This window comes from Chroicocephalus ridibundus, chromosome 14, assembly GCF_963924245.1.
Source record: "Chroicocephalus ridibundus chromosome 14, bChrRid1.1, whole genome shotgun sequence".
NCBI classification, from domain to species: domain Eukaryota; kingdom Metazoa; phylum Chordata; class Aves; order Charadriiformes; family Laridae; genus Chroicocephalus; species Chroicocephalus ridibundus.
In genome coordinates, this window is record NC_086297.1 from 15,445,060 (window position 1) to 15,459,538 (window position 14,479).

The 14,479-nt window shown below is 47.4% G+C and overlaps 1 protein-coding gene across 7 annotated transcripts in view; it reads left to right on the forward strand.

Annotated features, from left to right (window-relative positions):
- The window catches only part of GAS7 (growth arrest specific 7), a 160,143-nt gene that overhangs the window by 50,833 nt on the left and 94,831 nt on the right, over window positions 1-14,479 (forward strand). For all 7 annotated transcript variants that reach the window (XM_063352129.1, XM_063352123.1, XM_063352128.1 and 4 more), the window contains exons 3-4: window positions 10,227-10,298; window positions 12,784-12,869. In XM_063352129.1, the coding sequence (XP_063208199.1) occupies window positions 10,227-10,298; window positions 12,784-12,869 (158 nt within the window). The remainder of the gene's footprint in view (window positions 1-10,226; window positions 10,299-12,783; window positions 12,870-14,479) is intronic.

The following is a 14,479-nucleotide window of genomic DNA, read 5'->3' on the forward strand; positions in this document are numbered from 1 at the left end:
TCTTCTACGTGCTAGAAACTACCAGGTCTGAGTTGAAAAAAACCCTGCATTTATGTGTGCATTACTCATAGGTTTGATTCAGCATATGGAGGGGAAATGCTTTTCTGCTGTTGGAACAATGAATGGGAGACCAGTGATTACTCTGAGAAGTAACTGTGAGGGTGAGCAGGTCCTTCCCAGACCTGCAGTAGTGGCTGTTCCTCATCTGTCTGTCCCTGTGCCCTTGAACAATACTACACTGCCTTGGATTTTTTACTCATCAAGGTTTAGACATTAAGATCTCTTCCTAGCCAGTGTTTGGCTATCTCCATGCCTGTGCTTCCCCAGTTTCTCCAGTCTCAGCATGACTACCCACAGCCCCTTGTGCTACCACAAGCCCCCTAAGACACGTGCTCAGTCCGTGCTGTCGCACACCCACTGCGTGTGCCAAGGAAGAGGAATCAGCTGTTTGAAATGTGTAAGCAGCCCGAGTTTCTTGTCCCTGTCTCCTGAAGCTCCTGCTGCTCCGCAGGGGACGTCTGGGCTGTAGCAATGGCGCTTGTGACTCTGGATGGGGAGAGCATGGTGTGCAACCCACCCGCTCTGGCCTGATCCTTCCCCGTGGCTCAGAGGGGTTTGTAGGGATGGCTGCTTCTGCTTCCTGGGGCTAGGGGAGGGTGTTGGCAGTGGGGGGTGATGGCAGCTGATGGGAGCAGGGGGGTCTGTACATCCCAAGATGGATGGGTTTAGGGGTCCTCTTTGCAGGCAGGGGGAGAATAAAGTGTAGGAGGACTGGAGAGAGTGTAAAACGCTCTTGTGCACGGCTCCCATGCTGCTTCTGAACCCACCTGGCTGCCAATCGAATTCCCTTATTTGCTTCAGAAGAAATGTGAAAACAGGCTTTTTGTTATTTCTGCCTCACCAGAACTGCGCAAACAGTGGCGGGCTCCATCCCTCGAGGCTAACTGTCCATCTGCACTCTCCTTGGGCTCACAGGTCAGCTCTGGTGTCGACGTGTTTGAAGAAACATGAAATAAGGCCTCCAGAAACTGCCACTTACCTTGTGGCCTTCATATTTCAAGGGAGCTGGCTCAAGACCCTGATTGATAAATACCACAGTGCGTTATGCACACTCCTCCACCTCTGTCTGTGACTCAGGTGAGGGGTTGTTGTGTGTGTGGTCTTACTAAAGAAAATCCAGTAAGTGTTTATGTGAAGTGCTGTAGACTCTGTTGGCCCCTCAGGGCCTGTGTCCATCACCATTCAGCTGAGATTGCCGGGATCTGGCAGTGTACAGGGGTGTCCCAGTACGTTCCCTTCCCAAGACAGGTACCATTGCAGCAAGTCAGCGAGAAGCTCTGTTGTTCTGCTGGAATTTCAAGAAATAAATGTCCCCAGGCTGGTCTGCGTTGCAAAATCACTGTGTGTGAAGCTTTCAAAACCTTTCATGTATATGAGCTGTTGGAAAGGCTGTGAATAGGAAGAAACCCTGTCTGGGAGAGAGGGCAAACACACAGAGTGCTGATATTTCAACCCCGAGCACACCTGGACAACCTGTGGGTCTTTTGGAGGCAGGTGCAGGTAAGGTGAAAGCGTTTCTGCCCCGGATATCTCCTACCTGACAGTGCCTGTGAAATAACTATGTTTGTGTTCTTGCTGCTGTCTTGGGGGGGTGGCAGCAGGCTTCTAGCTGGTATTTTCAGAGCCCAGAGGAAGGAAAATATCTCTCCCCTGCCTGCAGTTCTTTACAATGCTTCATATTCGGTTCAGGTGGTGTCAGGACTGCTGGCAACTTCATGCAGCTTACTAGGGCTGAGCCTCTCCCCTTTCCCAGGACTGCACTGGCATCATCTGAAACAAATGTACATTTCTGAAGTAATTCACAAGTACGATGTTTTCTTATCAATAATAATTGTAGTTCCGTGTTGTGATTGGAAATGAGAGGAGACATGAGTCCGGGTACAAGTGATGGGGAAGACCATAAAGACATAGGGTGGGATGGGTAAATGAAGGGGCAGAGAAGGTGAGAAGCAGTCAGGGTGGATGGGGGGAGATGCTATCCAGTCTCTGAAAGGTGTGAAGAATTGTGTTCTTCACATAGCCTCTTAAAAAAATCTTTTGGGCATGCACAAACCATCTTTAAGAAAACTGCGGTGAGCAATCTCCTCTGCTTTGACATCCCATTAATCCTCTTTACACGTGTGAGACTGTTGTAAACCATTGACTGAATAGTGCCAGTGGAGCAGGTGATACTGCACGTAACCTGGACTGTGAGAGAACACGGAAAAGTTTCCAGGCAGCCCGGCAGAGGTGGGCTCGGTGTGTTTTCTGAAAGGGGAGCCTCAGGATCGCACTGCCATGCTGAGTTCAGAAGTGCCACGTGCCCAGAATGCACAGCTACTATGTGGTTAACTATATTGCTCAGTGTCTTTGGGAGTGGTTTACAACTGCGCGTGGGTGGTAGATTCAGCAGGAAAATATTTGATTATGCTGAAGAAATTATCTGATGTGCTGCAGCTGTAATACCTCTTGCATTAGTCAAACAATAGCACTCCAGCTACCTTGTCTGTCACATTGAAGTTGACTTACATACTTATGACACAAGTGTGCGTGTGGCTTACTGCCATCTTGCATTCTCATCTGAGGTCAGTCTTACATGCTGTGTCCTTATTTCCAGGCTTTTCTTGTCTGTGGTGTTATGTCCTTCCCATTTACTAAACAGCTTTCTGTCTCCTGGAAAGCAGGAATTCTGCTTTCACATTATCTTGATCGTAATTAAAGTCCATATATTCTCACAGTCACAAACATCATTAGTAAAATGCCACCTGCAACAGCAAGTTCTGGGGCATAGACTTTCAGGCAGTCCTCAAATGTGTAGCTGCAAGCGATTGTTTCCTTGAAACGAATCTCAAGTCCAGCACTTCAGAGTTTTAAGAAAATTTTCTTGATCTGCCTGAAAAAATACATATTACTTGGTATCCTTCTGGTACCACCAGCCAGCTTTTCTGTTTCTGTTCTTCTGGGTACCCTTCCCTGCTTATCTTCATTTACCCTTCACCATTTTTCCACCGAAGTTCTTAACTCCAAGCAAGTCTCTGATCCAGCTGTGCAACCACTGCGACCTGCAGCCTGCCTACTGACCCCAGGAACAGCAGAAACAACAGATTGTTCTTTTCTAGGCAGTGCCCAAACAATAGCTGAAAACTCAGTGCCATGAACACACACATTTGCCTTGCAAACCTAGCGTTTAGGGACCTTAAACATCCTATGGCTAGCGAGCAGCTGCGTTCTTTCCATCCAGCATGGTGCTGTCTTTGTCTTGCAAGTGAATTTCCCAGGGCACCAGACCAGTATCTGCTAAAACATTCCGGTCTGAGTGGTTAAGTGCTGACATGTCTAAGCTCCATTGGAATCCACAGCTGGAAACTCCACCAGTCTTCATCCTCTTTGTGCCTTGTTGCCATGATCACTGCCTGGCACAATACGGGCAGAGAAGAGATGGGAACCGTGGTTGTCTTGTATGTGATACCTTTGTCATTAGGTGTCCTAATGGGTCTGAGAATACCTACGGAAACTCAAAGGTGCTTCTGTGTGTTTTGAGGTTCTCCATCCTAAAACATACCATTCACTACGTTTGTGTCTCATAGCTTCTGTGCAGTGCCAAAGCTGAGAGCACTCTTAGGTGTTGCAAGCTCAACAATTCTTTCCCAAGACACACAATTTTTAAGCATTGTAAGCACATAAAAAGGATTAAATTAAGAAGCACCAGACGCAAAGGAAACCTCCCTACTGCACCATCATAAGCTAGACCTTAATCAAGAATATGAAAGCAATTTTAATAATGCTGCATTTCACTGGGTAATTGGAGGATGACAACAGGCTAACTAGGAGAATTTTCTACCCTGTGATCACACAGTGATATTGACATTTTCACTGAGGCTGTTGTGAGTGGGGAAGGGAACTGTGTGAATACAGAGTGGTCAGTTCTCCAGAGGAAATTTATCTGTCCAAGGGTGTCACTAAGACCACCAATAACAGATGGTCTTTTTGTAACTTTAACTCCAACGTTTACCAAATCTTGAACTCTCTATTTTCAGAGAATAAACAAGACTTATTTTGTCTTTGCTTGGTTAGAAAGCAACCTCAAACAGCTGAAAGCATGCCATTTCTTTGAGAGAGGTGACACAGTAGTTGGGCTAGGCTGGCATGTTCATGGAGCTCCTGGCCAGCACACCTTGTTGCGTCCCTGAGAGCTAGGGTGCATGTGTCAGCCTGGGGCTCAACAAAGCCAGATGCGCTAGAGGGGCTCACTCCTTGAAGACAACCTGTACTGCGATGCTGGAAAGCAGTGAGGAAGTCCACCACTTGCAGACAGTTTTTGCCTCTTCTGAAGTACTTTCTAGACCTGACACGAGAGATCGGTGGACGGAAGGAATGTAACCACAACCTACTCTAGTACTTCCTCTGCCTAATATTTTTCCATCTCTCTGAGCCAGTTAAGGAGCATGGAAGGATTTAGCCTGTGGGTTGAGGTTTTTCTTTCATATCTCACCAGCTACGGTCAACACCTACTCCAACTAAACTTATGAACTGCAGCTGAAATAGTAAGTCATCTGTGGAGACACCTAAGAGATGTCAAGCATTTTTATTACATGCATTTTCTCATACAGATAAAATTTTTTAGTGACAATTTCCCCCGATGCAGAATGTCCTAGCTTAAGGGTGGTATAGAAACCTGCCCTGGTAAAATGGCCTAAAACCTAGAAAAACTAAGTATGTCTCAGAAAGTGCTGGAAATAGCATTATTATCACTACTAAGCCTGCAATGAAGGGCTCGCTTTTGTTGCATGGTCTTTGCAAAAGGAGGGGCATGGTACAGTGCTCATTCTGAAAGACCAAGTAAGGACTGTTGTCAGCAGCTTTTCTCATGCTGTTGAGGTAGTGACAGGGCATCTCTACCCTCAGCATATGGACAGAAGATTTCAAGAGCTCGTGGATGGTGCCTGTCTCCATGGTGCTGTCTCGGGGCCAAGGATAAAAGCTGTGTGGCAGCCTCAGTCTCTTCTTTATTGAGCTGCCTGTGGGATGGAGCTGGGTTTCAGTTCTGACACTGCATGCACTGCTGCACTAGTTCATGCACTACATGACACTCTGCTTTCAGCACTTGTGAGATTGGATCTCCTGTTTCGTGCAGGAGCGTGGAGATTTGCATCTGTCCCTGCTGCCTGCTTTTCTTGTCTCTTTTCATTGGGTATGAGGATCGACGTAAAAGCCAGGGCCCTGGGAGGCCCACAAAGAAGTGTCACCTCTCAATGCAACGTAAGAACACTGTGTAGAGGACCATGTTGCACTTCAGAGGCTCACTCACGGGCTGGTTGGTTGGGCCTTTTGAGCTGATGTTGCTGTAGGTGACCCATACAGGGTTCGGTACTGCAGGCCTCACCGGACCAAAACATTGGAGCACAAAGACAAAAGAGCTGCTGTGCTGAATCAGGAGAGTCCTCAGATGGTAGCCTGCAGGAGGTGAGGAGGGGAGAGCCAGGACAGTTCTGCCTGGCCTGGAGTCAGTTCTGTGAACTGACGCAGTGGTGGGACCTCCTCATTCCAATGAAACAAAATCTCCTTGTGCTACACGTCCTCTACGGAATAGGAGGAAAACAGAGTACTCTCATTCACCCACTCCTGCTTCCAGACTTCTGAATGGTTTACTGCAGTCTCAGGGCATTGCAAGTGATTTCCCCTCCTTACATGCACAAACCCACATGCTCCCCTGGACTTTCCTTTGGGCTGTTTTCTCCCACACACAGCATCAAGAAATGAAGTGCCGTGAAACCCTTTCTGATTCATCACAAATGTGGGGAAGATCTTAGTCCGAAAGGGGAGATAAGATGCGAGAGCACTGACGGGTGAGGTGAGATTTGCTTCCAGCAGAGCCAGCTGGAGCACGGTGGCTTCCAGCAGCATGGAGGTTCGGACTGGGGAGTGTGCTATTGCACTGTTGAAGGAAACCTGTTTCCAAAGCAGGACTGTTTGCACTCTCTTCGACTCACAGGTCCAACTTTGCACTTTGGGGAGCCATGGACAGGCCGCAAACCTTGCTGAAAGCCTATGGAGATGCAGTGGAGCAGCAAAGGAAGGCTAGGAGGTTTGCAAACTGTCTGCACATACGGGCGATTCCTACATGCCATTGGCAAGAGCAAAGTGAATCCAAAAAAGATGGGGTAAGACCCTGGGGCCTGTTCTACCCTACTGTAAATATCACTTCTAATTATGCATGTTTTCAGGAACAATTTGGGAGAAGTTTGCAGGGTTTCTTCCTGTGGCACTGAGGAGGGACATGTTCTGTTGCTGGTCTTCATCCACGTCCAAGTGACCTGTGCAGCCCGCACAGCTTCACGTTATTCAGGGCAGAAGCTGGGTTTGGAGCTGCTCAGTGTTACAGCTTTACTGCCGTTAAAACCAAAACAAACTCCAAGTCTATTTATAAAGACATGAGACAGCACCAGTAGTTGGGTGACATGTTGTAGCTGATACAGATCCTAAAGACCAGGGAAAGTTTCTGCACAGTAACCAGACCCAGAGGTCCTCTGACTTGCTCTGCCCCATTCTCGTAGTTTGGCTGATGAAACTATGGAGCATTTAGCTCCTAAAACAGCACTACAAATGACACCATGCAGAGGTATTAAATCCATTCCTGAAAGCAACACGAGCACACTCAGGAGGGATTATGCTAGACCTTAAAGCCCTGATGTTTTCTGATGTTGTATGTTCAGACTGGAAAGTAGCTGCTTTGACCTCACATGGCTACTGGATTCATGGAGAAGAGGCACAAAATTCCTTCTTCAGCTACTACACTTTGATCACAAAAATCATCTGCATCGGGACCTCCTCAGAAGTTGTGTTTCTTGACTAACATGATGCCCCAGAGTGTGTGGTTCTCCGAAGGCCTGATGCATCATGTCATTTCTCATTCTGCCAAACAGATGCGAAGTGAACTTTCTTTCCCCAAACACCACAGGTTTCTGCTTTCCTTTGGGAGGAAATGCTTAACCACATCTCTGAAAACCCTCTTTAGCTCTGTTGGCACGTGTAGCTTAGGTCTTGTAACTGTTTTTCCTCTCACTACGTCATTTCAGTTTGAACAAGTGGCTTTCTACTGCCTTGCTGTTCAGTAACTAATTTCCAGATACCTCCCGGGGCTGCAGGACATCTTCCTCTTCACAGACCTCCTTCACAGTCCAGAGGGTGACTAGGAAACTATTGATTATTCCTCCCCCTCATTGGCTAAGTAGAATAATTAACATGTGGCCGATAAGGGAGGACAGAACTTGTTGGTGTTGGTCTGCCAGTGCTAAATTGCACTCTCACAGTGAGAGGTTTTAGCTTGACTTCAACATCCTCTCTGGAAAATTGGGTGTGATATAAAATCTTGTCAGATATTGTGTCTATTCCTAATAGCAGTGATCATTGTTTTACAGGGTTACAAATAGTCTTCAGATTTTCCAGGCACCAGGATCGAAGGCTGCATTTGGTATTCCAAGTCTGTTTGACTGTATCAAACAGAGTGTTATCTCTCACCAAAACTTTTCTGTGTAGTTGTGGGAAAAAAATCACCCCTGCCCCCCATTCACGTCTAATCATGATGAAGCTGCAGAGAAATTTGTAATGTTGCAGTATTATCTTGGTAAATTTAGTTGCTTCCAGTAGATGGCATTACGGCAGTGCAGTCCTGGTGGAGGTGAGCTCTTCTCCCTTCTTGGGCTGCCGGAATATTCCCTCTGTTCCTCGGTGCACGAAAGTGGATTTTCTTTTCTCCTAGCACTCAAAATAAATGTGGTAAAAAACATTCTTGTTCTTTTCATTTCCTACACGATAAGAGATGCTATTTCTATTTTATGCATTTTTATATTTTTTTTTATTTTTTTTTCAATGTGCATAACTCCACATTCACTTTATTTTAGAAAATTTGTCAACCACTGGGCACTGCTCTTTCACATATAACATTTCTGCCCTCAAGTTATGAATCTGGGCCTTCTGTATGGCAGAGGGGAAGAACTGGGCACTTCCCACCAGCTCCACAGCAGCTAGCACACGAAGTAGAGACCGGTTACAAGAAGCAGCTGGTAATTTTAACCAATTAATTACATTTCAAATATACTTGTTAGGTTTTTAGGTACTTTCCTCTGTACGGACTCAAAAATACAAAAAAATTGTAAACAGAAAAGCTTGCATTAAAAAAAATAAAAACAAAAGCCAAATATGAAGTTAACACTTTTTACTGCTAATGTCAAAGTCAGTTCTGACAAAAACGTCTTGACATGCTGATTGCGCTTGGGCATAATAGGGGTGGACATCACAACCCCCACACACAGATCTCCAAAAGCCATCCTTGAAAACACTTGTCTTCAACTCAACTCACTTACATTATTCATTAATCAACAATTTGCATTAGGAAAAAAAAAAAGAAACATGGGTAGCATATTCGGTTGTTTACCTTTGCATTACAATAAATGCGAATCAGAATTTGTCTTTAGTTAACCGTGCACTTGTGTATGTAAAGCCAAGACAAGCTGACTCATAAAAGACAACTCTTAGCATTTGATTTGCCTTCTGTTTAGTTAAAACACATTCCAGTTCTTCCTCACTGACCTAGCACAGAATTTATTAACTTACTATTGAATTCACAAAAAGCTGGGTAAAATTTAAATATTTCCCCATGATTCATCAAAGCTTCTAGTCCACCAGGTTTTGCACTTGCAAGGAAAAAAAAACAACCTCAAAGCATTTTTCTTTGCAAGCAGAAGCGTGCAGTGGCTCGGGGAGACGGGGAGCGAGGGGGAAGCGGGGCCCATGTCTCAAGGATTTGGGCATCACAGGTGTGGGGGATGGCACCTTCCCCCATTTGGGATCGTCATCCTGAGGCCTTTCCTGAAATAAGGAACCTAACGCAACCCTTGAGGACATCTCTATGTGTGGATACGTGCGTGGCTGTATATGCAAAGACAGATAAACCAGCACGCCCTCCTCTGCCCAACAGGCCTTCCCGGGTTCACCCTGCCGGTTTCTCGCCTGGGGTAGGAGGCCCTTTGTGCCCTGGTGGAAGTGCTGACTGCCGACCCCAAACTGATACGCCCAAGGGCGCACTCAGCCTCTCCTGCTCCATCACCGCTTGACCACCTTCCTCCAGAATCCTGAGAGATGTAGGATTTCAGGCTTTGGCAGGGTTCAATGGCTGTTGGTTGGGATTTCAGGAATGACAGTTCCAAATGGAGTGGCCAAAGCGGTCCTTTGACTTGATTACACTAATTGGCTTATTTTCTTATTTGATATTGCCAAGCAGGCGGTATTATTTATTTTGTTTGGTACCAATATCTTAATTCAAAAGGAATGGTAGCTTGGGTTTTCTAGCTAGACTTCTGCAGAAGTTGCTGTTCTAACTCTGTCTGCTGTTTGCGACTTTTACAAAGTTTTGCAACTAAATCTTCTGTATTTAGCATGTAGTCAAAATTAATTTTCCATTTGCTGAGGAAATTAGCAGAATGGTTAAACTACAGAGAAAACTGAAAGGGGAAAAGCAGCAGCAGTCTTCTGAGTATCAAGACCGGTGTGACATACATTTGCATATCCCAGCTGCTAAAGGACCCGAGTGGAAAAAAAGGAAATTTGCCAGGGAAATAGCTTTTTTGGGGGGAAAAGAATGCTATGGTCTGTGTATATGTCACTAAAGCCACATCTCTGAGTCATTCACAGCTGCCTTTCATGCAGAGAGCAGGGGCGAAGGCAGTGCCACCGCTTGGTGCTTGTTCCCAGGGTGAGGGCCATGGCTGGCTGTGCTGCGGCCGGGTGGTCTCGGTGCCTGCGGTGGGCTGCAGGGAGGACCCCGGGATGGGCTTGGTTTAGCTACACCAGGAAAGGCTGTGCGGATGGTGGCAGCAGCTTACAGGCAGTGATCTGTGCTACAGCTATGTGTCTGCTTCCTTACCGAGCGTGGCCCTGGGGCAGACCTGCACTGGAAGAACCAGTGGTGTAGCTCCCAGTCTGCTCTGTTTCCACCATCCTAGCTGGCTGCCAAGGGAGCCAGGGCTGGGGAGCGACAGCAGAAAGAGATGGGAGGAGGTAGGCAGTGATGAGAACCTGGTTCAGAGAACACTGAGGGTCAGACCCATTTGTACGTGTGTAATAGATGTTATTCCCTGGCGTGTGTGCAAGGCCTCCATCACCCTTACATTGATGTTTCCCTTCAACAGAAACGACCTGGGAGCGGCCAAGCAGTGTGCCTGGGACTCCCAAGAGCCCTGTGTCACAGAAGAGTTCTACAGGTACTGTTTGGTGCTGTGCTGGACCGCTGCATTGGGTGAATCTGCTTCTCTACCACTCAGCAGAGCAAAGGAAAATGCTGTGATTACGTGGGATGTATACTTAATGTACACAGTCATGTGAGTGTAGCAGAGTAAACATGGCGGGGCTTTCCCTTCTGATATATCTTCATAGAATCACAGAATCATAGAATGGTTAGTTGGAAGGGACCTTAAAGCTCATCTCGTTACAACCCTCCTGCCATGGACACCTTGCCACTAGACCAGGTTGCTCAAAGCCCCGTCAAACCTGGCCTTGAACACTTCTTGTCTGTTTGCCTACTGATGCACCTTCTGGCCAGTTGTCTGAAACATCTGCTCAGAGCTGAGATGGCTCCTTCCTCAGAGCGTGGAGGCAGACAGTGGCCCAGGGAGCCAGTGGGGCTGCCGGCTCTGGGAGGGGAGGACAGGCTGCCTTTCCCAGTCCTGCTTTCTGCCGGGGTAGGGAAGCAAAAGGCTGCAGAGGGGAGTGGGCTGGCTCTAGCTCTTCCACACAGAGCACGTGTGCACAATGAAGCATTTTAGCCTATGGTAGCTATGGGGTCGACCACATCACCTGTGTCCTGACTTGAAGTTGCAGGGAGTCAAGTAGCAGAGTATAACAGCATAACTGTACTGAAAAGTTTCAGGTACTGCAGGAAGACAACGCAAAGCAAAAATTGCTCTAGAATAAAAAGTGCTACATGTAAAGGCCATTGCTGCCAGCTGACTGTAAATAATGCAGTCTAGAGGATATTTTTCCTACAATATTTTTGAACTGATGCCCTTCTTTATCAGCAGAGCTGAGTGGGAAGTATGCTTGAAGGTAGTACATTTTGTTGTGACCAAAGAATTTGTAATGTAGTTGTGTATCTTGTTTTAACCCTACTTTGAGCATTATTCTCTGCTCAGTATATTCCAAAGATAAAGCAACCTACCGCTGTATACATGGACCGTAAATATCTTACAAGGTTTGCTTTCTTGACATGACAAGCCCATCTCCATTAAACCATTGCTTTTTACGTAAGTGGCAGGTTGACCCCGGCTGGATGCCAGGTACCCTCGAAGCCGCTCTATCACTTCCCCTCCTCAGCTGGACAGGGGGAGAAAAATACGATGAAAGGCTCATGAGCCAAGATAAGGACAAGGACATCACTCAGCAATTACTGTCATGGGCAAAACAGACTCAAATTGGGAAAATTAATTTAATTTATTACCAATCAAATCGGAGTAGGGTATGAGAAAGAGAAACCAAATCTTAAAACATCTTTCCCCCACCCCTCCTTTCTTCTGGGGATCAACTTCACTCCCGATTTTCTCTACCTCCCCACCCTCAGCAGCGCAGGGGGCAGCAATGGAGGTTGTAGTCAGCTCATCGCATGTTGTCTCTGCCACTCCTTCCTCCTCAGGGGGAAGACTCCTCACACTCTTCCCCTGCTCCAGCATGGGGCCCTCCCACAGTATGCAGTCCTTCAGGAACAGACTGCTCCAATGTGGGTCCCCCATGGGGTCACAAGTCCTGCCAGCAAATCTGCTCCGGCATGGGCTCCTCCCTCCACGGGTCCACAGGTCCTGCCAGGAGCCTGCTCCAGCGTGGGGTCTCCTCAGGGTCACAGCCTCCTTTGGGCATCCCTCTGCCCTGGCATGGTGTCCTCCATGGGCTGCTGGTGGATATGTGCTCCACCATGGACCTCCACGGGCTGCAGAGGCACAGCCTGCCTCACCATGGTCTTCACCATGGTCTGCTGGGGAATCTCTGCTCCGGTGCCTGGAGCACCACCTTCCCCTCCTTCTTCACTGACCTTGGTGTCTGCAGAGTTGTTTCTCTCACATATTATCACTCCTCTCCAGCTGCTGCTGGTGTCGCGCAGGTTTTTTTTCCCCCCTTCTTAAATATGTTATCACAGAGGCGCTACCACCATTGCTGATGGGCTCAGCCTTGGCCAGCGCTGGGTCCATCTTGGCTCTGTCAGACATGGGGGAAGCTTCCAGCAGCTTCTCACAGAAGCCACCCCTGTAGCCCCCTCCCCACCCCCGCTACCAAAACCTTGCCACGCAAACCCAATACCCCATAGCCGACTTCTTCAAACACATCATTTTACCAGACCACTACAGGAACTGTTTTGAGTTTGGGGGTCTCTTTTTCTTGGCTCTTTCCAGCTCAGTAACTCCTGTCATACCTCCCGATAGTTGCCTGCTGCAGGATCCTGAGGCCGGAGCGGGCCCATGGGCTGAGTTTCTGCAGGGTCCAGTTCTTGGGTCTTTCTGGGTTGGAGCTAACACATCCCATCACCAGCCTGTTGGGGTGGGGAGAAGCATCCACAGTTTCTTAGGCTGGAGGGAGTGAACACTAGTGTCTCAAAAAAGGCACTGTGATTTATATCTGTATATATGTGATTAGTTTTAAAAATGTGCAATTATTCATTTGCTACCAGCAGCAAGCCTGCTAACTCTCCATCTGTTCTCACAGTGAATGGCTACCACATCTCTGGGACCCCGGTACACCAGCTTGACTCTGGTCATATGAGCCTCCGAAAAGCCAGTGGGGACCCCCAGGTAAGTTTTGGGGAAAAAGCCAAACAGTGGTATCCAAGAATAAACTTAAGCAGTTTAGGAATTCCCCCAGAGCAGGAGGTCAAGAGACATTTTCTTTTAGAAACTGGCAGATCAGATAGATTTGTTGCATCTAGAATAGTTAAGTCTTTGTGTCTGACTGGTAAAACAGTACAAAATGCCAAGATGCTTTGGATTTTTTTGTCCTATCGCTCCATTCTGAAAAATCCACCAGGCCACTTCAGTCATTATTAACAACCCTACTAATTTTCCTGCCACTCCAGCCTGAAGCCTGGGCCTGTCTCCAGCACAGTCCTCTCTCTAGACTTGCACATCTGGCCATGTCTGTATCTCACTGTATTTTCTTGCGGCTACAGCTTTCCCTCCCAAAGACAGTATTCACAAAGAATTTGTCCGAAGCTTTTTTCTCAATTACTTCATCCATTCCTGCATGTCCTTTTACAGGCCCTCCTCTGTGCCTTACATAGCCTGTGCCTCACCCATCTCATCACCCTGGGCTAGCATTCAAGACGCTGACCCGTGGACAGCCAGTCTCCCCTGCCTGTTTGTCCAAATTTCCAATAATTATCCCTGCACTTTTTCTTGCACCCCTTCACGTCCCTGGGAGAGCCTTCCGCGCAGGTCTGCAGACGCAGCACAGGGCCCTCTTCCAGCTCCTCCCGTGAAACGTCAGCGTTTCTGGTTTTGCTTCCCCACCAGTGGATTCAAGGCATCTCCCACGATACGGTCCAGCACTTTGGACTCCCTGCTCCTTCCACATCAAACATCTTCCACTGCACTGCCCGTGTTGCCTCTTCTCTGAGCAGTTTGCACAGGCTGGAGGTAGAGGCAGACCTAGCTTGGGTCAAAAGCATTTTAGAAACTGATGTAGTGCATTACCTGACACCCCTGTCCACACGTCTCCCTCAGAGAACCTGAATAAACTGGCAGGCTGTGACTTCCTTTAAAAAAAGCTATGTTAATCCTTGTGCAGAAAAAATTCATTTGTCGATCTGATGTTTTTGCAGTTGGCTCGGTACACAAGTCAGATTAACTGACTCCCCCAGAACTTCCTTTGTAGCAACATTTGCCACATTTACGGTGCAGAGTCTGACTCAAGTTTGTAGCCACCTTTTGGGTCAAATGCAGATCTGACATACATGGGGAGTCCATTGCCATGCACTGGTTTGCTCAGCTGACTCAACCTGACTGACAAAAATCCCTTTCATGACTTTTCTCATACACTTCAACAGCCTCCCGTGATGCTTTCTTTCCATTGCTCCTTTATTACACGTTTTTCCAAATTGAAATCATGGCTTCATTCCTACTTTGAACCTATAAGTAGTTTTGAATCTATAACTGGCTGCTGGTGCCATTAATTCTAAGAGCTGCTGGTGTCCACACCCGCTTGGGAGCCTGCTTTTCCCGGGAGCTGTGGCTGCTTTTGCAGAAGCGTCCTTAGTAAGGAAAATATCTGACCATAAACTGTTGGTTCCAAGAAGCTGTTCTCTACACCCAAAACTCCCGTGTACTTGGGCCTGCCCCTCTCCTACTTGCCTGTCTCGGGCCATCCCCAGCTGCTTTCCCTTGACGGCCCCCTTGCCAGCTCCCAG